The sequence below is a fragment of the Malaya genurostris genome, chromosome 3 (assembly GCF_030247185.1).
Source record: "Malaya genurostris strain Urasoe2022 chromosome 3, Malgen_1.1, whole genome shotgun sequence".
In the NCBI taxonomy this organism is placed as follows: Eukaryota; Metazoa; Arthropoda; class Insecta; order Diptera; family Culicidae; genus Malaya; species Malaya genurostris.
Window position 1 is genome coordinate 84,916,855 of NC_080572.1, and position 24,123 is coordinate 84,940,977.

At 38.0% G+C, this 24,123-nt stretch overlaps 1 protein-coding gene across 1 annotated transcript in view; it reads right to left on the reverse strand.

Annotated features, from left to right (window-relative positions):
• The window catches only part of LOC131434536 (protein jim lovell), a 99,904-nt gene that overhangs the window by 46,363 nt on the left and 29,418 nt on the right, over positions 1-24,123 (reverse strand). Inside the window, exon 3 of the mRNA XM_058601295.1 lies at positions 13,532-13,663. Coding sequence (XP_058457278.1) covers positions 13,532-13,663 — 132 coding nt within the window. The remainder of the gene's footprint in view (positions 1-13,531; positions 13,664-24,123) is intronic.

The window sequence follows — 24,123 nt, forward strand, 5'->3', positions numbered from 1 at the left end:
CTGCACTGTTTCTGAGGCTCAGTAAATTAACAGGCCTACTTTGTGATACAATGATTCTCGGATCATGCCACCGGTGCCGTTATTTTTTTTATAAAATTCCATGCTGTTCTTGAACGTAAATTTTCGTGAACTGCGAGACATTTTTTTTAAATATGCAGGGTATTTATTACAAAAGTTTTAGTTGTTTTCTGATCATAACTAATTCACGCTGTTGTTCGATGGATAATTTATAGTAAGGACTTTGCAAGAATAGCAAAGGATTCGCAAGATCCATTTGATTTACGAATTTATTTAAGTGATCGTAAGAGCAACTGCACCGTTTATTATACTTCGTAATGATGATGCATTTGCATTAATTCGCTCAATTTGCGTTAATCTCCCGTAGAACTGTTCGTAGGAGTCTCGGAGTATTCGAAGAAAGACGCGACTCTCGGATGAATTGCACCCAGTGGCGTACCGAGGAAATTTGGCGCCCGGGGCTAAATAAGAGATTTACCGCCTCCATCGTTGGTTTAGTGAGCAACAAAAAAAAACCAAAGATATCGTGGGTGAGCAAAAAAAAAGGTCCCAAGGATAGTCGGTGTTGAACAGTCGTTCGCACCGCACGCGTATAGCTCTTGGCTCCTGGAATTTTTTTCTGGCTACCTAGAGTTTCATTGATTCAAGGCTTCAGTCTTTTTCAAGGCTACCTGAATCACTAACTAAGTGACTAAGTGATACAAAGAGTGATATTAGAGTGACTAAGTGATACAAAGAGTGATATTAGAGTGACTAAGAAATTAATCAGCCTTTTTTAAGGCTAGCTAGGAGTCTAATCGAAGACTAATTTAGCCTAGTTAATTTAATTTAAAATTTCATTAATTTCAAAAATGCCTGCGTCCAACCGGAAAGGCAACAAGCCTAAGGCTAAAAATAATTCAATACGGAATAAATCACAATCCGTTATTCAACATTTTTCTAATAACATTCACGATCTTATAGAATCTGAATGTAAAAATAAAAGACAACGGACGGATTTCCCTTCCGTTGATCCTATGCCGTCTAACAATATTTACGAGATTCTTCCTGAATCCGATTGTAGCGACATAGAAGAAAATTCTTCAAAAATTCCCAAAATGGACGCTTGTCGTTCTGGGAAGAAACATCAATCTATGCCACCAGTGACGGTGATGATTTCCGACTTCAAAGCATTCCGTACTGAGCTTTCTACTTTTCTCCCGGAAGTAAAAGTCTCATTTCAAATCGGACGAAGAGGAGAATGTCGAGTCTTGGTGGATGGATTGGAAGATTACGAACGTCTTATTCGATATTTGTCCGAAAAACTTCATAAATTTTATTCATATGATATAAAATCAGACAGACCCTTCAAGGCTGTCTTGAAAGGATTATCAAATGATCAAAGTATTGATGAAATTAAAAATGAAATAAAAGAATTGCTTGGTTTTGCCCCTTCCCAAGTAATACTTATGAAAAAAAGAGCGAATGGTACTTCTAAACCACGCTCTGGAATTTCCCATGAACTTTACCTAATACACTTCAATCGAAGTGATGTAAACAATTTGAAAACTTTAGAAAAAGTACGTTTCATTTCCCACATTAAAATTCATTGGGAACATTATAAACGGCATAATCGTATTGCAAACTTAACGCAATGTCGTCGTTGCCAAGGCTTCGGCCATGGAACCAAAAATAGTCATATGGATATACGGTGTTTAAATTGTGGTAAATCGCATTCGAAAGACGTTTGTCCAATGAATGAAACCACTGATAAATTTTCATGTTCAAATTGCAATGGAAATCATAAATCCAATTATTTGAAATGTCCTGTCAGGGAAAAAATTTTAAACGCTCGTTCGCTTAGACAACAAGTCAAATCAACGACCTTAAATTTACAGAACATACCTGAAAATTCTTCTAAGGCACCTGCCAATTCGTCTTCTAACGAAAACAATTTATTGACAGGTAGATCGACCTCGTCATCATCTTCTTCTAATGTCAGTTATGCTGGTATATTAGGTAGAAATCTATCTCCTATTTCTTCTAATGTAAATAATCAAAACACAGAACCGCCTTGCAGTTCTTCTTCTAACGAAAACAATTTATTAATAGGTAGACCGGCCAAATCATCTTCTTCTAATGGCAGTCTACCTACAAATATTCCTTCAATGCCATTCGCTTCTTTAAATGAAGTCGATTTAGGCGATATAACTGAAAATAAAATGATCTACCTACAAGATCAACTTTTTCAAATGATCATCCAAATGAATTCGACTTCATCACTTTTTGAAGCATTTCAAATCGGATGGAAATTTGCAAATAATATTATAATGAATTTAAAATTTAACAGTGATGTTAAATAATTATTTGAATATTTTAAATTGGAATGCTCGATCTTTGAAATCGAGTGAAGATGAATTTTATAATTTTCTCAAAGTTCACAAAATTCATATTGCCATTGTGACAGAAACTTTTCTTAAACCAAATGTAAAATTGAAAAGTAATCCACATTATGTGGTTCATCGATTTGACAGGTTTACTGGAATTGGTGGTGGAGTTGCCATTTTTGTCCAACGGCAAATTAAACATCGAATTTTACCTTCTTTCAATACTAAAGTTATTGAAAGCTTGGGAATCGAAGTTGAAACCATTCATGGAATTTATTTCATCGCTGGAGCATATTTGCCATTCCAATGCACCGGCGAACAATTAAATTTCTTTAAAGGCGATTTGCAAAAACTTACAAGATATCGATCGAAATTTTTCGTAATAGGGGACTTAAATGCTAAGCATGTCCAGTGGAATTGTAGGCAAAATAACAGTAATGGTAAAATACTTCATAATCAACTCTCAGCTGGTTACTTTACAGTTCTTCATCCCAGTAATCCTACTTGTTTCTCTTCCGTGAAAAACCCGTCTACAATTGATCTGGTTCTAACAGATCAAAGTCACATTTGTAGTGAACCGATTACTCATGCTGATTTTGACTCAGATCATCTTCCTGTAACATTCAGACTTTCCAACGAAGCTATAATTAATCCAATTAGTTCTATTTTCAACTATCATAGAGCTAATTGGTTGGATTACAGATCTCACATTGAAAATCATGTGGATCATGAAACTATTTTAGAAAATTCTGCGGACATCGACACAGCAATTGATAATTTGAATCATTATATTATCGAAGCTAGAAATCTTTCAGTTCCCAAAGCTCAAACTAAATTAAATTCTCCTATCATCGATGACAATCTTCAACTGCTCATTCGGTTGAAGAATGTTCGTCGACGACAATATCAACGTTCTCGTGATCCTGCTATGAAAAACATAGTTAAGGATTTACAAAAAGAAATTAAACATAGATTTACTCTTTTGCGAAATGAAAATTTCGCTAAAGAAGTTGAACAAATTAAACCATATTCTAAACCTTTCTGGAAACTTTCTAAGGTTCTTAAGAAACCTCAGAAACCAATTCCTGCTCTCAAGGAAGGAAATCAAATACTTCTTACAAATGGTGAAAAAGCTCAAAAGCTAGCTCAGCAGTTCGAGAGTGTCCACAATTTTAATTTAAACGTTGTGAGTCCTATTGAAAATGAAGTCTCACTGAAGTATGATCATATTTCAACCCAAGTGTTATCACACGATGACATTATTGAGACGAATTTTGATGAAATTAAATCAATTATTAGGAAACTCAAAAACATGAAGGCTCCTGGTAATGATGGAATTTTTAATATTCTTATTAAAAATCTTCCCGATGTTGCCTTGAGACTCCTGGTTAAAATTTTCAACAAGTGTTTTTCATTAGCTTACTTCCCAAAAAGATGGAAAAACGCTAAAGTAATTCCTATCCTAAAACCTGATAAAAACCCAGCAGAAACATCAAGTTATCGCCCAATTAGCTTACTTTCTTCTATCAGTAAACTTTTTGAAAAAATTATCTTGTTAAGAATGATGACTCATATAAATGAGAATTCAATTTTTTTACCAGAGCAGTTTGGATTTCGTCATGAACATTCAACTACTCATCAACTTGTCAGAGTAACGAACATGATAAAATCAAATAAATCTTCTGGGTTATCCACTGGAGTTGCTCTTCTAGACATAGAAAAAGCATTCGACAGTGTTTGGCACAAAGCTTTAATAGCAAAAATGTCTGATTTTCAGTTTCCTATTTATTTGATCAAAATGATTCAAAATTATTTAACTGATCGTACTCTTCAGGTTAGCTATCAGAATTGTAAATCTGAATTGCTACCCGTACGAGCCGGTGTTCCGCAGGGTTCGAGTGTAGCTCCAATCTTGTATAATATTTTCACTTCTGATCTTCCAAATCTACCCGTTGGTTGTCAGAAATCGCTATTCTGTGACGACACAAGTCTGTTAGCCACAGGTAGAAATCTAAGAGTGATCTGCAGTCGCCTACAAAGAAGTTTAAATATTTTCAGTGATTATCTGTCAAAATGGAAAATTAAACCAAATGCAGCAAAAACGCAATTAATTATCTTTCCTCACAAGCCAAGAGCTTCTTTTCTTAAACCAAACAATAATCACATTCTCAAATTGAATGGTTTGGAATTGACATGGTCTGATCAAGCTAAATACTTAGGTTTAACGTATGACAAAAAGCTCACTTTCAAGGATCACATTGAAGGAATCCAGGCAAAGTGTAATAAATATATTAAATGTTTATATCCTCTTATAAACAGAAATTCTAAGCTCTGTCTAAAAAACAAATTGTTAATTTATAAACAAATTTTCAGACCAGCCATGCTTTATGCGGTACCAATTTGGTCAAGCTGTTGTTCCACCAGGAAGAAAACGCTTCAAAGGATTCAGAATAAAATTCTGAAAATGATTCTGAAGCGTCCTCCCTGGTTTAGTACAAATGAGTTACACAGACTCACAAATATAGAACCATTAGATGTAATGTCACATAATATTATAAGCAAATTCCGACAAAAATCGATGCAATCTTCAATTGAATCGATTCGCTCTCTGTATTAGTTAGTAAGTTAGTATATAAGTTCCTTTTCCCCATTACACAATACAAGTAGGTTTAGAATTTTCCCTACACAAAAATCTCAGAATTGCGGAAGCAAATGATGTCTTCATGGTAATAAACAAATCATATATATATAACAGGGCTGAAAAGTCACCACTTGTGGCTGAACACCCAATTTAAATCTTAATAATTTAATTTTAACTCATATTCCAATAAATAGTTATTTAAAAAAAAAAAAAATAAAAAAAAAAAAAAAAAAAAAAAAGGTCCCAAGGATTGTTTTACCGCCCCCCTAAAAACCTTGTGCCCGGGGCGAATGCCCCCTTCGTCCCCTAGATACGCCACTGATTGAACCTATCCGCATTCGGCCGGATCCGGCAAAATTTGTAGATCGGTCGCAACAATAACCAAAGTGGGATTATTGATTTTTTTTATTTTGAAGAATAAGAAACACTTTTAAATATACGAATTTTCGAGCCCCCTGAAAAAGTCCGGGTCCGGGGGCAAAATCTAAGCAAAACGACTTCCGGCTCTAGTATTATAGGATAACGAGTGCTAGAATATTTCAAATAGGCATACAATAGGCATGCATAAAACGTAAAAGCATTTCTAAATTGTGCTATAAAATGATACAATTTGTAGGTCTTGTTAGTTGATGATCAAACGAATCGACTTTGGCAAAATCGATCCCCGGTTTCCGGTTCCGGAAGTACCGGAGATTGTGGTCAAAACTCTAAAGCTGTTCTGAGATGGTCGAGCCGTGAATACGAATTCTTTTCCAGTATTCGGTTCTAGAATGGAGTTCTAAAATCCAGAATTTCATTCAAGTTCACTTCATGAATTTAACCTTGGAATTCTGATCCTGGATTCTGAACCTGAGTTTAGGACCAAAATTCTGGAACTGAATCGTAGAACTGAGTTCTGGACTTGGAAGAAATGAATTCTCAAACTGAATTGTAGACATGCATTCTATGTTAGAACTAAATTCTGAAGCTGGATTCCGGAACTGAATTCACAACTTGAATTCTAGACCCGTTCTTGAATGGAGTTTTGGAGCTGAACTCAGCACCAGGATTCTAAACTTGGAATCGAGTTCAGAACTTGAATTCTGGACCTATGCTCTTGAACTGAATCTTGTTATTTGAGATTCAGGTCCTGAATTCAGTTTATGGATACAGTTCCGAAATTAGGGATCGGAATTTCGTACTGAAGTTTGTGTTCAGAGTTCAATTCCCAAATCCTGGCCCCGCATTTAGTTCTGGAATTCAGTTTCAAAATTGAGATTCAGAACCCAGACCCAAAGTTCGGCATCGAAGAACTTGAACGATCATTTTATTCATATCATCCGATTTTACCTCAGACAATACATTTCATTAACTTAGATTCATACCCTATAATCCTACAGGCGACTGTTAAATCACAGATAACAGATATACAGGCTCGAACATTTTTTTTTCAAAATCCTGTGTAAATTTCAAATTTGCTATACGTTGGAAACACTACTGTCACCTACTCGACTGTTCGCCGCGTTCCACTACGTTCCGGAACGATAACAAATCCTCCTGCCTGGTATAGAAATATTCCAATTAAAATAATTTTAACACTTATAACTTATTCCTAAGTGTTAAAGACAACTTTATTTCCATGTCGCATAAATCACACGAGAATTCGATCGGAATAAAACAAAAAAACTTGTCATTTTAACCAACAGCAAAACAGAAACCTAGCGTGAAGTGAATGTTGCTCCAAAAAATTGTGGCTCATTTGAAAGCGGAACCCAAATCATGGTGGCACCCTGTGTCGATCGTGATGACATCTGCAAGTGTTCGCCACGCTGATTGAGCCTGAATATCTGATATCTACGGTTAAATCTTAACTAGATCCGTCTTCTGAGGTAGAAATTAGAAGATTAGTATAAAAAGTGTCAAGTCTGTATTTAAAATGATGAATCCATTCCGTTTTCGGAAGAACCGAAAATAGTGGTCGAAGTTTAGAAATGGAACTTGCTTCGATTTCTCATATTAACGATAATATGATTGGTATCAGTACATCACTGGGTGGATTAAAGCAAATTATTTCGCCTAGCATCACTTTGTTTGACGTGTCGCTTTTACTCTATAGTTTCGCACATAGCAGACCGTGATAGCAAACACAAAGCGACGCGTTGCGTTAAACTGTTTTAAGGCGTCGCGTTTACTTTGACATGTTTGTTTTGATGAAATGTGAAAATCTCATTTGCACGTGTAGTCACTCCGTAAAACTCATTCACTGCTACATTGTCTCAAAAGAAGTACTGAGTAATATATTTTTACTCGATTGCTTGTTTCTGATTGCTCGATCAATCCTATTGACATTGACATAATCAGGTGTTGCACGAACATGACATAACCTCACAAAATAAACAGAATGAATATAGGGCAATTTTTTTTAGTACTTTTCACTGTGGAACACGTTTTTAACAGGCACTTTTTCGTTATTTTTCAATTTTAAATTTGCAGTAAAACAAAACAAACACACAGCAGCTGTCAAAGAACATGATTCATCGGCAGTTCATTTGTGTCGTCATCGCGTAAAACCTAATTAGATTTTTTATCGTGACGTCAAAAAATGAACAAGTAAAAAACCTAATTAGGTTTTGCACGAACATGACATAACCTTACAAAAATGAACAGAATGAACTTTTTTTGACAGTCGACGTGTACTTGTTTACAGTTTAAAAGTTCATCAGAAATTCATCGTTCGAATGTAAAAATTGCAAGTCGCCTCACACTCAACAGATTCATACATATATCGCTCCTTGATGCTGGAAACACATACAGGGCAATCTTTTTAGTTGTTTTCACTGTGGAATACGTTTTTAACAGGCACTGTTTCGTCATTTTTTTCAATTTTTAACTTGCAGTCGCAAAACAAAACAAGTACACGCCAACTGTCAAAAATGAACTTGATTCATCGGCAGTTCATTTGTTTCGTCATCGTGCAAAACCTAATTGGTGGTTTGTTTACGTGCTCATTCTAATTTGAATACGTGTTATTAGGTTTTACACGAATATGACATAACCTCATAAATTGAACAGAATGAACATTTTTTACAGCCGCCGTGTGTTTGTTTACAGTTTAAAAGTTCATCAGAGGTTCATAATTTGAATTTAAAAATTGCAAGTCGCCTCACACTTAACAGATATATACAAAAATCGCTCCTTGATGCTGGAAACGCATACATGGCAATCTTTTTAGTTCTTTTCACTGTGGAACACGTGTTTAACAGGCACTTTCTCGTCATTTTTCAATTTTCAATTTGCAGTAAAACAAAACAAACACACGGCAGTTGTCAAAGAACATGATTCATCGGCAGTTCATTTGTGTCGTCATCGCGTAAAACCTAAGTAGATTTTTTATCGTGACGTCAAAAAATGAACTAGCATTCATCCATAACAGTTCAGCGGTACACATTTCAAACAATCATCTTTACACTTTGCAACTAGTCACTTTTATTTAAAAAATCTCAAAAACAAACCGTATTCAATTGTGAACAAATGTTTTAAAACTCTATTTAGGCGATATGGCCCGAAAATGCTCTCATCCAATTTGTCAACAGACAAACAAAAAAATCTCTGTTTACATACAATACTACTGAACTGTCAAAATGTGTTCATCCGATTGAGGTTAGCAGTGACGGTAAAAAACCTAATTAGGTTTTGCACGATGACTACTCGAATGAACTACCAATGAACTGTCGATGAATCAAGTTCACCTGTTGACAGCTATCAGTGGTTTGTTTACATATCTATTAACACGTATTCAAATTGTAATGAACGCAATGAACACATAAACAAACACATTTAGCTGTCAAAATTGGTTCATTTTGTTCATTTTTGTGAGGTTATGTTATGTTCGTGCAAAACCTAATAGGAAATGTGAACAAACCACTGGTACATGTCAAACATGAACTTCATTAATTACGAATTCATTTGTGACATTATTTTGGATAACCTTATATATGTTATTGAATCTTCGCTAGCTTTATGAATGTGTTAGTCTAAAAGTCAGGCGACTTACGCCATTTTATCACACCTCAACTAGATGAATACAAGATGCAGACTAACGGCATTTTCGTTTTTAACGGTGGCAGTACACCGGTGTATGGAAGAAAAGCATGCCATGAAAACATCCAAATTAGAGCGAATATAGTCACTGCTACACTACACCGGTGCAGTGCTAAAAACAAAAACGGCATACGGTAGGCCTTTATTTTACATTTACATTTTCTAGTTCTATATATTCTAAGAATCAGAGAAGAAGAAAACGAATTGATAATTCAATTCGCTTTTTCCCACTCAATTTCGACAGATTTCCGAATCAATTGGTTGGAGGCAAAATTTGATTTGATTCGGGAATACATCCCGAACTTCGTGGAAGGATTCCTAGTGTCAGTAGGATCGTAGTACTAGCCATTAGATTTTTTATTGTGACGTCACAAAAGAACAAGAATTCATCCTTGACAGTTCAGCGGTACTGTTTACAAACAAACTTAAACAAAAGCGAGGAGCATAACTGAAACAAGCCTCTTTACACTTCACAACGAGCCACTTTTATTTAATAAATCTTTGAAACGAACCGTATCGAATCGTTAACAAATGTTTTGAAACTCTACTTAGGCGATATGGACCTGAAGAAAACAGTCGTTTATCAGTACCACGAACGTTTCAGAAGTGGGCGTGAGTCTGTGAATGATGATGAGAGAAGTGGTAGGCCATCAACATCGAAAACTACCGCAAACTTAAACAAAATCAAAGAATGGATGACCGCAAATTGTCTACGCAAGGAGTATTATTCGGGCGTTATTTTTGCGTGAAGCGATTCGCCGAAAAAGACCAGATTTGTGGGCAAACAACTCGTGGATCTTGCACCATGATAAAGCACCGTCACACAATGCCATCATAATCCGTGAACATTTGGCTAAAATCGAAACAAATACCATTCATTATCCACCGAATTCACCTGATTTGACTCCCTGCTACTTTTTCCTATTCGGCCGACTCAAGAAATCGCTCCGTGGAACGCGTTTCAGCACCCGAGATGAGATTATGCAAAAATCGCAGATGGCTCTGATAACCATACCGAAAACTGAATATAATTTTTTTTCGAGACTTTGATCAAACGCTGGCATAGGTGTGTTGCAGTCGATGGGGAGTACTTTGAAGGAGACAATATCGAGTTCGAGAAATAATCTTGTATGTTTAATTTTCTGAATAAATTCCGGGAACTTTTTGATCAAGGTAGTATGGTCATGGCACTAGCCCCGAAAAGGTCCTGTACGTTAAGGATCGATTGTGAAATCGTTTGAAAGAGCAAGGAAAAACTCCTTCAAATGAAATATAATTTCTTATTATGCCCTTTTCAGCCTCAACCTTTTAGGTGTAGTGACTGTACGATTGTATGTATGCATTAGAAATAATCAAATAAACAATATAATGAATTTATTAAACCGAACGACCACCAATTTACTAATAGATATGAATAATTATTTACCCGATGAATTGATGCTTTTAAACTATGTATGACAAATCAAATATAAATGTATATTTTGGTGAAGAGATCTGATTTTAATTTGTGCTCCTAAGAATAGCATCCCTTCAATGTTTTTGGTAAGGCTGTTGACTTCCGCCATCAGACATGAAGAATGAAACACCTCATCAAACACTTTCAATTCTCAATCTCATTTGCACCAATTTATCATCTCACACCCAAAAGCACTCTATCAAAAAGCATCAAATCACCCAATCCTCATTTTTCACGAGCTTGCTCGTGTGATAAAATTATTCATATCAACTTTATCGCAACTCGATCAAGACACATAATCTCCATCAGAGTCAACCAGGCTGGAAGCTTTGGCGGTACGCTCGCTTATACCAGACCATCAACCGAAGCTCATCATCGAAGACGTCGTGAACCGTCGTATCCTCCGTTACATCCACAGCCATTATTACCACCACCACCACCACCACCATCGCCGTAATCATCCGGGTCCAATCCAATCGCTGTAGAGCTGCCAAGAGCGCATACCTTTCGCTCCCCAAAGGCGAAATGCGTTTCCGAACACGCGGTTCGGGTTTGGGCCCCAACTGATTAGGTATGAATTACGATCATAAACGACGATGAGTGGAAGAAACCCTTCCGCACCGCAGTCAGTTTCCAACCCGGGCCCGGTCGGTCGAACATGATAACACACCCAATCTGACGCAGATGGTGATGGCAATGACGAAGTTGAAAACAAACAACTCTGCCGCCGAACTTCCCCAACTTTCGTTGTTTGGTGCCGAGTGGGGAGGGAGTTCGTCGAGTTCCGCCGAAAGGGAACTTCAAAGTTCATATGTTAACCGAAGCGGGTGGATCCCGCTTTGTGGCGAAAAACTTCACAGTCGAAAGCAATAAAACGCTCGATTGAAACCGTTTCAACTTTTACCGGGAATGCCGCACGCGGAGACAAGTTTCAAATGGCTGCATGTCTTATCCTACTGCAAAGGGGGAGGGGGATGGACACCGCGCGCGCGGGAGGAGATAAATGATCTCGGCGGGCTCACATGACAATGTGGGAAATTATTAATCATCTCACCCGCCCTAGTCGATGGCCCGATTCCGTTTATCATCTGCCCTGGTGACGACTGACGCGTGATGGCGGCGACGGTGGTAATTCGCCGGAGTATTGCAGATAAGCTGCCGGGGAGGGGGAAGGAATCCACGACTAATATTTAGTCGATCAACGCAACGCCGCATGGAAACACAATGACCGACAGCAGCAGCAGCAGCATCGATCGCGCCGTATAAACATGTGAACTGTGGGGCGGCATTGGATCAAAGCCGGATGCCCTGATGACCGAAGCTGGCCCCGGACGGAACTGGAATCCAACGACGTCGAACGGTGCGGAATGAAAATATTGCCGAAAGTCGTGAGCTGCCTGGTGTTTTTGGATTGGAATTCTTCAAAGTTGCAGACGATCCCATCGGGGCTGGTGAGCTGCTTTCGCCGATTGTGGATTCAGTTTCTAGTTAGTCAACTCGTAAAAGATGAAAAAAAATAGACTAACGTCTTTCGGTAGTTGATTCAATCAATATATTAAACAATAAATTAAAAGCAGCGGTTGTAGACGGCAGGTACCACCAGCAAACCAATCTATCCATAACCTAGATTCGCACAGGAGACAACAACATATTTTCCCCGAAAAACTTTACCTAGTGGAAGCGTAGCTCGAATCCATCATACGAGCCTTCGAAACAAAAAATAGAAACGATACACACACAAACATTTAACCGCTATTCATAAAAATAACTTTTCGCAACTCGCTAAAAGCCCTCACCGCGCGGCGAAGGCTCCCATGGGGTAGTGTATCATCTTTATTTTTTTTACTCTCTCTCTCTTTCCAAAAACGCCATTCCGTGTCATCCCATTTTCAGTTTAGTATATGAACTGAAATGAGCGGCCCTAGATTCTGCATACTGGGGGGGAGTGCAGGCACTTGGCCAACTCTGGCTGTGCCATATTTATGAAGAGCTGCTACCAAGTGAATAAAGTAGTCCCATGGAGACGTTCTGCACACTCTGCCAATGCACACAGACGCGCACACACACACATACATACCCACACATGTGGAACCGGGGTGTGTGGAAACCGAATTTATTTGGCGAATTTCCGCCGAAATGCTTTTCTCTTTCTAACTTGGTCGGTTTTTGTGCGGACGAACTTTGAACTTCTGGCGATGAGAGACAGAGACATTTGCAAGTGGAAATGGGACTGGTTCCTGTGGCAGCAGAAAATAGAAGGCTGGAGAGAAAGGAAAAAAACGGCAGCCATAGAAGGAAGGAGACATGCCTGGAAGCTACCAGCTTGCCTCGGAACCGTGAACCGTCGACACACAGGGACATGTAAGTTTATAAACATCGTTATGAATATGAGCATCCGCCGTTGCGACAGCCTAGGCTAGCAGGAACTGACGTGAGAACTGCTGCCAACATCAGCGAGACTGCCGAAAAAATAAACGAATAAAAAAAAAAGTAAACGGTAATTTTATATCCTTGCATCGCTATTCGCGCTGTTGGTCTCCGTTGGTTGAAGACTTGGCGAAAAGTTGGACCTACGGTTGGTTTCTGGAGTGGGCTGCCCTGCCCGTTTGTGTAGCCGTGGCGAAGGTTGCAAACCGACATGTGCCGCGTGTTGTAACTTTTTGGCTTCTTTGAACGGTTACATCAATAATAATGACGACTGACGGAGGCTCTGCTGCAACGGTGGAGACTTTGAATATCACAGCATTGCGGCAGTTTGAAGTGAATCATTTAGACAGCCCGACCGACAGATAGCCACCGATAGACGGGGGACGTACGGGGACGACTAGGCAGTGGTTGTATTTCGTGGAGATTTCTGCACGATGATAGTAATTAATGTACGTTGGAAATTCTCTAGTCCAGTTTGTTTTTTTTTCTCTCTCTCTATGCAGTGGACTTAGGTTAGGGCCGGGTTTTGAGTGCAGTACTTACGCTTCTTTTTCAGAAATGGTGGTCCATCGTGATGCATTCCACGCGGGTCGGACATCTCCATCAGTGGGCTGTAGATTTTGCCCGGATCCATGCCCGGTGGAAAGAGGCCTAGCGGAGAATCCAGACCGAACACTAGCGGGAGAGAGAGAGAAAGAGAGAAAAGGAAGTTTGTGTAATTTAACTGAAACAAATTGGTTGCAATGTTGAATGGTTGCTGAATAAATTCTATTATATTGCTTGTGTTCGAGCCGACGAGAACTTCATCAAGTAATACTGCAGTGTCAAACAAATCCACGAATGTTGAATAAAATCCATTTTCTATATACATTCCTCGGAAATGACAAAAAATACAAGTTATCGATGAATATGACTCTTGAGCCACTACAATACTAACTAACAGTTTAATGAATGTTTGACATGTATACAAGTTGTGACTAAACGCCTTTATTTTTCTAATTAAAGAGAGTACGGAATCAAATTGCATCTCTCAGTTCGCTTTCATATCTCATCTAAGACAGTCGATAAAACCAAACCGCTTACGTTTGGGGCGGAAGAAACCAAGTACAGTATTGTGTAATGAACAATAGAACGATCTCGAAATGAGTGAACAAAACGAACAAAATCTACCGCCGCCACTACGAAAGAATACAATTCTGTATAAAATGTTCATTTCGACCTAAGTAACAATGAGAGATTCTCTTTGTTTACTTTCCCTTTTGATTATTACGGTACTCTTAGCAATCCTTCTTCCCAATTATTTACCGGCATCTTTCTATATTCACTGAAGAAATTACCGAAAAGAGCAGGAATATTTCGCAATAATCGAAAGAGAAAGCAAACAAAGAGAATCTCTCATTGTTACTTAGGTCGAAATGAAATGAACATTCAATTCATAGGGCACTGGTCTAACAAACCAGTTGTCGTATGTTCGAGCCCCGACCTGGAAGGATTCGTAGTGTCAGTAGGATCGTAGCACCAGCCATGCAATGGTTCTGTACACTCTTTATCGGCTGCGAAGTCTGTTGAAGGTAAAATTCCACTACAGGAATGTAATACCAAAACTTTTCTTTTCTTTTCATTTAGAATTGGAACAAACTTTTGCTAATATTGTGGCGCTCCTGGTGGACGGATTTGGAAGTTCTTGGCTTTGTCAGCTTCACGTATGATTTTTGACATTCTGCAAATCGACTGTACTTTGTAAACAATCAACATGGAAGCCGAACGAAGAGAAAAAATTGTGCACAGTTATTTGGAAAATCCATTGTGGTCTGCATCTAGGCTAGCTAAATAACTGAAATTGCTTAGAAATACCGTATGGCGCATTATCAAATGGTATAAGGAAACATTGACGACGACTGGGAAGCCTCAAGCCAATCGTCGGAGTGGAACTGTCGACCGGAAACTGCGTGGTCGACCGGAAACGATTAAGAGGAATCCTAATCTGTCGGACCGTGATTTGGCCAGAAAAAACGGTGCTGCCCATAGTACCGTGAGGAGAACTCGACTTCGGGAAGAAATCAGATCGTATCGAGCTAGCAAACAGCCAAATCGGACCTTAAAACAGAATAATGTGGTCAAAATTCGTGCTCGGAAACTATATGACCGGGTGCTGACCAAGTTCGACGGGTGTCTTCTGATGGACGATGAAACCTATGTCAAGGCTGACTTCGGGCAAATCCCAGGTCAAAAATTTTACTCGGTAACGGCTCGGGGGGATGTCCCAGCCAAATTTAAATTAGTTTTTGCCGATAAATTTGCAAGAAAATTTATGATTTGGCAAGGCATTTGTAGCTGTGGCAAAAAAGGAAAGTTTTCGTTACAAATAAGACAATGACATCGGAACTATACCAAAAAGAGTATATCTAAAAACGATGTTTGCCGTTCGTTCGATCCAGCGACCATCCCGTAATGTTTTGGCCAGATTTGGCAAGCTGTCATTGCAGCAAAGTCGTCCAAGAATGGTATGCAGAGAAAGGGGTCCAGTTTGTTCCGAAAAACCTTAACCCACCCAACTGCCACCAGTTCCGCCCTATTGAGAAATACTGGGCAATCATGAAGAGGAGACTCAAGGTAAAGGGAAAGGTTGTCAAAGACATCAATCAGATGACGACCTGGTGGAATAAGATAGCTAAAAAAATTCGAGATTTTTTTCGAAACCGTGACGAATAATTTTATCCGTATTTTTTCTTAAAAGTATGAATAAAACGCTACATTGTATAAAAAAAGATCTTGAATTCAGTAATAAATAACATTAATACAGGCAATTGTTTTTCTTCCTATTGTATCTGAAACAAACTTTATACAGAATTATTGTTGATTTCAGACCGTTCAAAATGCGTCCTTTGATACGAGAACTTGAAGGTTTGCTTAAGGAGCAAACGCATCTTGATATTAAACATAGTTTGAGAAGATAACGACCTAATTTTGAGTAGCTAGCTCGATAATAAGTGATTTCTCCTCAAAAAATAGGTTAAAATATTTTTCAGTGTACTCCCAAGCATCTGCGATCCCTATATTCGCAGAACTATGTCCCAGTACGGAGAGATTCTTTCCATCGAAAAAGAAAAGTGGTAGAACTTTTTCTCCGGTGTTCTGAATGGCGTACGTTTGTTACGCATGCGCTTGAGGAAGGCTATACCTTCCTATGTAAATTTCGGTCAAGATACAAGGATTCCGTGTAAATCACTTGTTACCTATGACAATCAGATGGCCACATGTCAATACCGCAAAAAAAGCTGTTCAATATGGTAAGCCATGTGATACCTCAACAATACCAGTTGTACCCAATGTAGGACAAGGTGCTCCAGCTACAGCTAACAACGCACCCAACGCGCCCAACGCACAGTGGGGAAAAATGGATCAAAAAACGCGACGATTTTTTTGGAGGCATGATACAGCTGACCACAAATCACTTTTTTTTGTGTAAAACTGTCAGTAAATTCGATTACATGTATTTAGAAGGACCGCACGAAACGCTATCAAGTTCATTTTACCCTAAGTTCCCTTTTTATACTGCATTGTATTCAAGCTTAACTATATAAGATAAAACCGAAGAACTTGCAGAAGAGCGAATAGAGTGTTTCTGACGTAAAAAAGTCTAACAAATCGATTGCATATAGTTTTAATGACAGCAGAAAACTCGTTGTACCGTTTTACCCCATTTCATTTCTAGTTATAATATTCAGTTGAAGTATGATCTACAATCCAAAAGCAGGTCCAATACGATCTATAAATATTGGTTCATATTACGTGCAAATATCTGTGATTCAATAAAACACAACGGGAATGACAGTAGTAGCTTATTTAACCCGTTTTACCCCAATTTATATCAAAAGTCGTATTTCTGGTCAAACTTGCTTTCGCATACCGAAAGCAGGCTGATTGCGGTTGATAAAAATCGATTGGTATTACGAAGAAAGACCTGGAAATAAGATTACAAATGGATTCAATGATTGCGTGAATCTTGTTATACCGTTTTACCCCAATCTATTTCATAAATCGTATTTCTGGTTTGAAGAACAGTTCAATTTTTTTATCAATCTGTAGTAGACGAATCACTGTCAGCTGAAGACACTGACGATACTGATGAGTGGTGATGAGAAAATAGAGAAATAATTATCTGTGCAAAAAAAAACGAAAGAATGAAAACATGTTTGTAAGTGTTCTTCGAACACTAATTTTTTTAACTTTTTTTATAATTTTTCAAATCAAGGTATCATGTTACTGTTACTGATCATGTTACTGCGAAAATGTTCAAAGAGCTGCTTAAGCCACTGCGTATTTTCAACAAAATGTTAGTATTATATAACCAATCTGTTTTATAAATAATCGATTAGACCAGATTCCTTTCAGAATTTAGGAAAATTTTATCTCGAAACTGTTATAAAACCTTCAATGACAGTTATAAACCATAAAATGTAATTGGTCACTGAAGTTTTTTACGTAATATGGACCAATATTGATAGTTCGTATTGGATCTGCTTCCGAATTGTAGATTAAAAGGCTCAATTAATAAAAACTTGAGGCTCAAAATAAAAAACATTGAGGTAAAACGCTATAACAAGATTCGTGTGGTCATTGAATTAATTTTTTTCTTATTTTCAGGTCATTCTTCGTAATATCAATCGATTTTCATCAACCGCAATCAGCCTGCTTTCGGTATGCGAAAGAAAGTTTAACCAGCGATACGACTTATGAAATAAATCGGGGTAAAACGGGTTAAACGGACTAGTACTATCGTTCACAATGGTACTTGAATCACTGAAGTTTTCTACGTAACATGGACCAATATTGATAGATCATATTGGATCTGCTTCTGGATTGTAGATAAAATTTCTACTGAATCGGAAGGGTACGGGATAAGAAAGACGACAAAAAGTAACGAAAAGCTTACGAACTGCTTCCTTGGATCCTTTATGATGCGAACTTGGAAGAATACGACAGTGAGTAAAATTCAGCCGATCTTTGAGTTGTTACTCGATATGAAGGCTACTTACGGCTCACGCTTTGAGGTATTCTTTTTTACAGTCTACCATAAACGATGGTAAAAATATGAATATAATCTCTTGCACTTGATTTATCGCAGCGGACTCTCAGTGTTTCGGTTAAGACGAAATGTTCTCGATTTGAATTACATTCAATCTCGGATAAAGGCCACCTAGATTTGATACAATGCTCACTGCTAATTACACCCGTCATCCGCCCCCTGACGAGTGTGGCAACGTTTGACGGCACAACGACACACATCTCCATATAAAAGCCATTTGTCCGAAAAATTTAATCACCACCTTTGGGGGAGGCCGGTGGTAAAACAATCGCAGATCGGGAAGCCGCACTTTGCCGAAGGGTCACCTAACGGGCGCCAAGCAAAAAAAAAACATTGGCTATATGGATGCAATAAAAATTAAGATATTTCCATTGTTCTGCGAGTAAGTTTCTCCCGTATTCGTTCGCTCAAAGTCACAGGAAAATGTCTTGGGAAAAACAATGACCATATAAAGATATACATATTCATTTGCCCGAAGAAGACGAAAAACACACCAATTTCGATTGAGGCCGTGGTGGACCGCGCGCACAGATGAAAAATCTGACCGAGAATGTTGTACTCCTCCACACGCAACAACACACACAGCCGGAGAGTCGCATTAAGATTAGCATCGTAAAGCAAGTTTGTGCTGATACCATCTTCATTTCATCAGACTTGATTTCGGGGGACCCCCCCCCGCTAGGTGTTCGCGGAAAACCACCGTTAGAAAGTGGCGTGTGCATCGGCAGGTGGCTCCGGTTTTTATTGTGGCGGGAAAATTCGGTAATTCCTGGTCGAATGGAATGGTGTTTTCTCTTGTTTTCGAGTTGATCCCCTGCCACCGCGCTCCCTTCCTTCCACCACCGTGTCACGGGAATCGTTAATGATCCACTTACATATACGGACCTCGTCGGTCAGCTGTAACAGACCTTGTCTTATCCGCGCACACGGAGTTGCTTTCGAACCATGGAAAAATTCGCACTCTAATGTATGTGGGAATTTACCCGAATTTCGGCCGTTGTTTGTTCGAATGGCCCGCCTTGAACGACGACAACGACGACTGCGACGATGGTCAAATGCGTGTTGTGTAGCACATGGTTTTCGTCAGCAGCCAGTCGGAGCCGGATTAACGCAGCTCGGTCCAGTGCCGGTCACAACTCCTCATACATACATGCGCATCGTGGGAGTCTTTGAAATTAATTTTTTTTCGACGGTACCATCGAAATGGATTTATTCTGTTACTCGATTATAATTGTAAAAAGTCTACTCTTTCACAAAGCTCGGACAACGTAAAGTGAGTGGCGTAGACCGGAGGAGCCTGAGCGTCATACATTATTAATTGTTCACTATCGCTACGGTATTTATGTAGTATTTTGAAAATGAATTGTCCTCTCAAAACAGTCACCTGTAATTACGTGAGACTGACGCGCAATAAATCGTTTGACAAAAAGAAAACTAGTCACAGTTGAAATTGAGCTTGTTGCATGTCCATCGGATGCTTAGCTCACTTGGAAGCATTTCAAATGTTGCACGATTAGTATTTTTTCAACGGTTTCAAAGATAGTGTAAAGTTTTAATATTTTACATGCGTCATATAGGAATCAAGGAATGTTTCTAGGAAAGATCTAGCGACTGTGGTTTGCCATCACTGTCGGACACGAGCAGTAAGTCTAAACGAAGCACGACGTTTTGCATCATGGTGGGAATAAAAGGTCATCAACGAAGCTTACAGCGATACCCACTATTCATTTTTGAGAAGTGAAGGGGAACATGGAAAAATTTGGCACATGGTCGATTGTTGGATCAGAATTGAAGATTCTTATTTTGTGATGCAATGTAGATAGTAGAAATAATTTGATGGAGGATAATTAAGATAACGTCGTACTTATTGAAGACTGAATGCCTAGGCCTTATCAGTTTTTGCTCGGGAGCTTTGAATGGAAATTTTTCGAAGATATTTTTCACTGCCGAATCTATTATTGTTTATTTTTTTTTTCGACGAAGTACTACGTCTTCTCAGATTGTACAATCTCTGTGAAAACCGACTTTTGGACTAAGGTTCGTAAGGTCAATGTGATTCGAATGAAAGTTTTTTTGGTCCGATATTAGACTCCTGAATATTATTTCAATATTATTTCTCTTTACGGAATTTCAGGGTGATATACGCAAAAAAAATGAAAACATATTCCTTACACAGAAAATAATAATGGATTTTACAAGTGACTAGTTCAACAAACGATACAATTCGAATGTAATTTACACTCGGCTACCACCGGCAGTGACAAATAATGTCACTCGATTTTCTCAGAGATGGCAAACTTGGATTTAAACGAATGGTCTTATGGTCCCATAGATCGTTATTGAATTTTATTCCGATCCGACTTCCGGTTTTGGAATTACAAGCCAATATGTGCAAGTCTATGAGAAAATGCGCAATCAATTTTCTCTGAAATTTCTTAGCCGATATTTACAAACTAAGATGCAAATGAAAAGTCTTTAAATTGTTTAAAAAGTCCCCAAGAAGATGTTCCAGATCCGATTTCCGGTTCCGGAATTACAGTGCGATTAGTAAAAATTTTCAATTTCTTGTATAGTTTTTCACAAGCGATGGCGAAACAAGGTGCACATTTTTATCAAATTCACTGGTAAATTCATCTAGTTGGCAGCCCTTGTTATTTGGTGGATATATAAATCTACTTTGAGACTTTTAGTGCCAGGTTTATGCTTCCAAACGCACCGGTAATAGAGAAGAAAAGCTCAAAAAACGGATTTTCACTGATTTTCACAAATCATGATTCAAAATAAAACTCTCAGTGTCTTAAGGGCTGAGGACAGTACCATAAAGTGGTAGGTTTTTTGTTATGTTCCCGTCTCAAATTAAATTTTCTTGGAAACGGTGCAGAATGTAGAAAAACCTATCTGACAATATCTTCTAAATTTAGTTGAGAATATTCTGTGAAATTTTCAGAATGATTCAATGAGTTTAGCGGTCGTGTTGTATTTTTTTCTGACTGAAGAACTGCTGAAAATTGGAACGCTCGGAAATGCATACCTCTACTTGTTCATCGAATATCTCGGCTTTGAAGGCTTGTATCATAAATCCACCGGGACAAAGTCTAGATAATTTAGTTTGAATGCGATTAGTTCATAAAAACATATATGTTATCGCGATAAAAATAAAGTCTTGTATTTTTCTGTGAAACAAAGTCAGTTTCAATGCATCCGCCATTTTTTTCGCTTTGGTTTCCTGATAGCATTCTGAAAAAGGAGAAAGAAATAAAATTGGCTCGACAAGGCTGCCAAACACACAGACATTCAATCTTTGTGAAAGTTGAATATTTTTCATTGTTCATTGGAACCCATGTAATGTCCAACCCATACGATAGATTAATGTGATAAAACTTCTCATCAAAATAATAAAATGTATGCTGGCAGCTCGGTACAGGTTGCTCATATACGAGAGAGTACAAGAGAAATACGATGCGAATTGGGAATTGAGCGTGGTCGATTCAAAACTCAACACGTGACCCTTTGTCCTCATACCTTAAAAGACACTGTTCAATTTCATCTACATCCGATTGCCGGATCCGAAATTATAGGGCAATAAGTATAAAAACTTTCAAACTGTCATACAAAATTATGCAAAATTGTTACGAATTGGTACGTGCTGATACGGAAGAAGAAAAAAACACACCCGCCTAGCACACAGTGCCATATACCATTCGATTCAGCTCGACGAGCTGAGCAAATGTCTGTGTGTGTATGAGTGTGTGGCAAATATTGTCACTCACTTTTCTCGGAGATGACTGAACCGATTTTCACAAACTTAGATTCAAATGAAAGGTCCCATGACCCCATACAAAGTTCCTGAATATCATTTGGACCCGACTTCCGGTTCCGGAATTACACCACCAAAAATGTGAAAATTATGCATTAAAAATGGGAAAATAATGTCACTAACTTTGAACACTTAACACTAACACTGAATTTCATTCGGATCCGATTACCGGTTCCGGAATTACAGAGTGATATGAACCAAAAATGTGAAAATAATGTCACTAACTTTTTTGGGAGATGACTGAATCGATTTTCACAAACTAATGAAAGGTTTCATAGTCCCATACAAAGTTCCGTAATATCATTTGGATCCGACTTCAGCTTCCAAAATTTCAGGGTGAAATGCACTAAAAAATGTGAAAGGTCTCATGGTCCAAACAAAGTTCCGAAATTTCATATGTGTTGATAGAAAATATGGAAATAGTGCATTAAAAATGTGAATATAATGTCACTCAGTTTTCTCGGAGATGGCAGAACCGATTTTCACAAACTTAGATTCATATAAAAGATCTTATGGTCTCGGACAAAGTTCCGGAATTTCATTTGGATCCAACTTCCGGTTCTGGAATTACATGATGATATGCAAAAAAATGTGAAAATAATATCACTCACTTTTCTCGGAGATGGAAGTTCTTAAGATGTCATAGGAATATCCTAATTTTTATTCGGATCAAATCCCTGGTTTCGGAGATAGGGTGCTCAGTATGAAAACGTCAATTTGAGGAATACTTTACTCATAAGCTACTTTGTTAACATATACTCTTACTCTCACTTTTATATTGACTAGTGGCACCTTTTTATATTGGCTAATGATTTTCTCTAGTTTGCAGACCATGAGACTCTGAAACCAAATAAACCATTGATATTCCAATAAATGATTTGCTAAAGTCCGACTACTGGTACATTTTTTTCCCACTTTCAAAACGTCATAGAGAACCGTAAATAAATTTGTAGTTCATGTTAGTGTATGGTTGAATGAACCGAATGTCACTATGCCGATATCCAGCTTTCGGTTCCGGAAGTACCGGCAATCATAATCGAATATGATAAAATGGAGCTCACTTCACTTTCTCACATATGATTGAATAGATTTTCACGAACTTAATTTCAAATATAGTGTATCAATGTAGTAGTATTATTCAACAGAAATCATCAAAACTATTTTCTGAACTTTTTTAAACTGTGGTATTTCGGGGAATTTCTGCTGAAATATACAGGTAAAAAAGGGAAAAGGAGAAAGGCATCATTACACCACTAGGTGAATCAAAGAAGGTTTTTTTTATTTCATTCGATTTCAAGCCATATAATGTTCAAATCACACAATTTCACATGTTCTTGAATATAAATTTGTGTGAAATACGACACTACATTTATGTGCATCTTATAAGATGTAATAAGATTTTAAGTTAATGCCGGGTATGAATAAATGATACATAATTATTTGAAAAATTTCTCTAATTTATAGATCTCTCTACCAGATGACCAAATACTCTCAATTTAAATATACCGGCTCGCATTTCCGGTTCCGAATCTATTGGAAATAGTGGCTAAAAACGGTGATTTCTTAGAGATGGCTTGGCAGATTTTCACAAACATACATTGAAATGATTTTATGGTTCTGGAATTATAGAGTGATTAAAGTTTCAACGTTATTTAGAGCGACTGTGAGCAGGACGGTCCCAATTTATTAAATTGATATAAAAACTATTAGGAATACAAATCCATTCGATCCGTTTGTTTTAAGTCAAAAATGCATTTATTTCAAAATAAAATGAATTTAAAGATTAATCAACGTATCGTCCATTGCTAGTTACTACTTTTTTCCCACCTCTCAAGCAATTTTCGAATTCCATCTCGGCAAAATATCTCGTCTTTTGAGGTGATTCAAGTTTGAAGCCAAAACCAGTATTCAGAAGGAGCAATGTTAGGAGAATACGGCGGGTGCAGCAAAATGCCCCACTTGAGCGTTTCCGAATATTTTTTCATGACTTTTGCGTCATGAGGCCGAGCGTTGTCGTGCAGGAGAATAACTTTATCATGTCTTTGCTTACTTTGCCGACCATTCTTCTCGTAATGCTCGGCTCAAACGCATCAATTGTAGCCTGTACCGATCGCCCGTTATTGTAACACCCTTTTGGTTCCACCGGATGGACAACATGATCTTCAAACCGAAGCTTTGGTGTTGATGTTGAGCTCGATGACAACAGTTGACCGGATATAGCGTAGTATT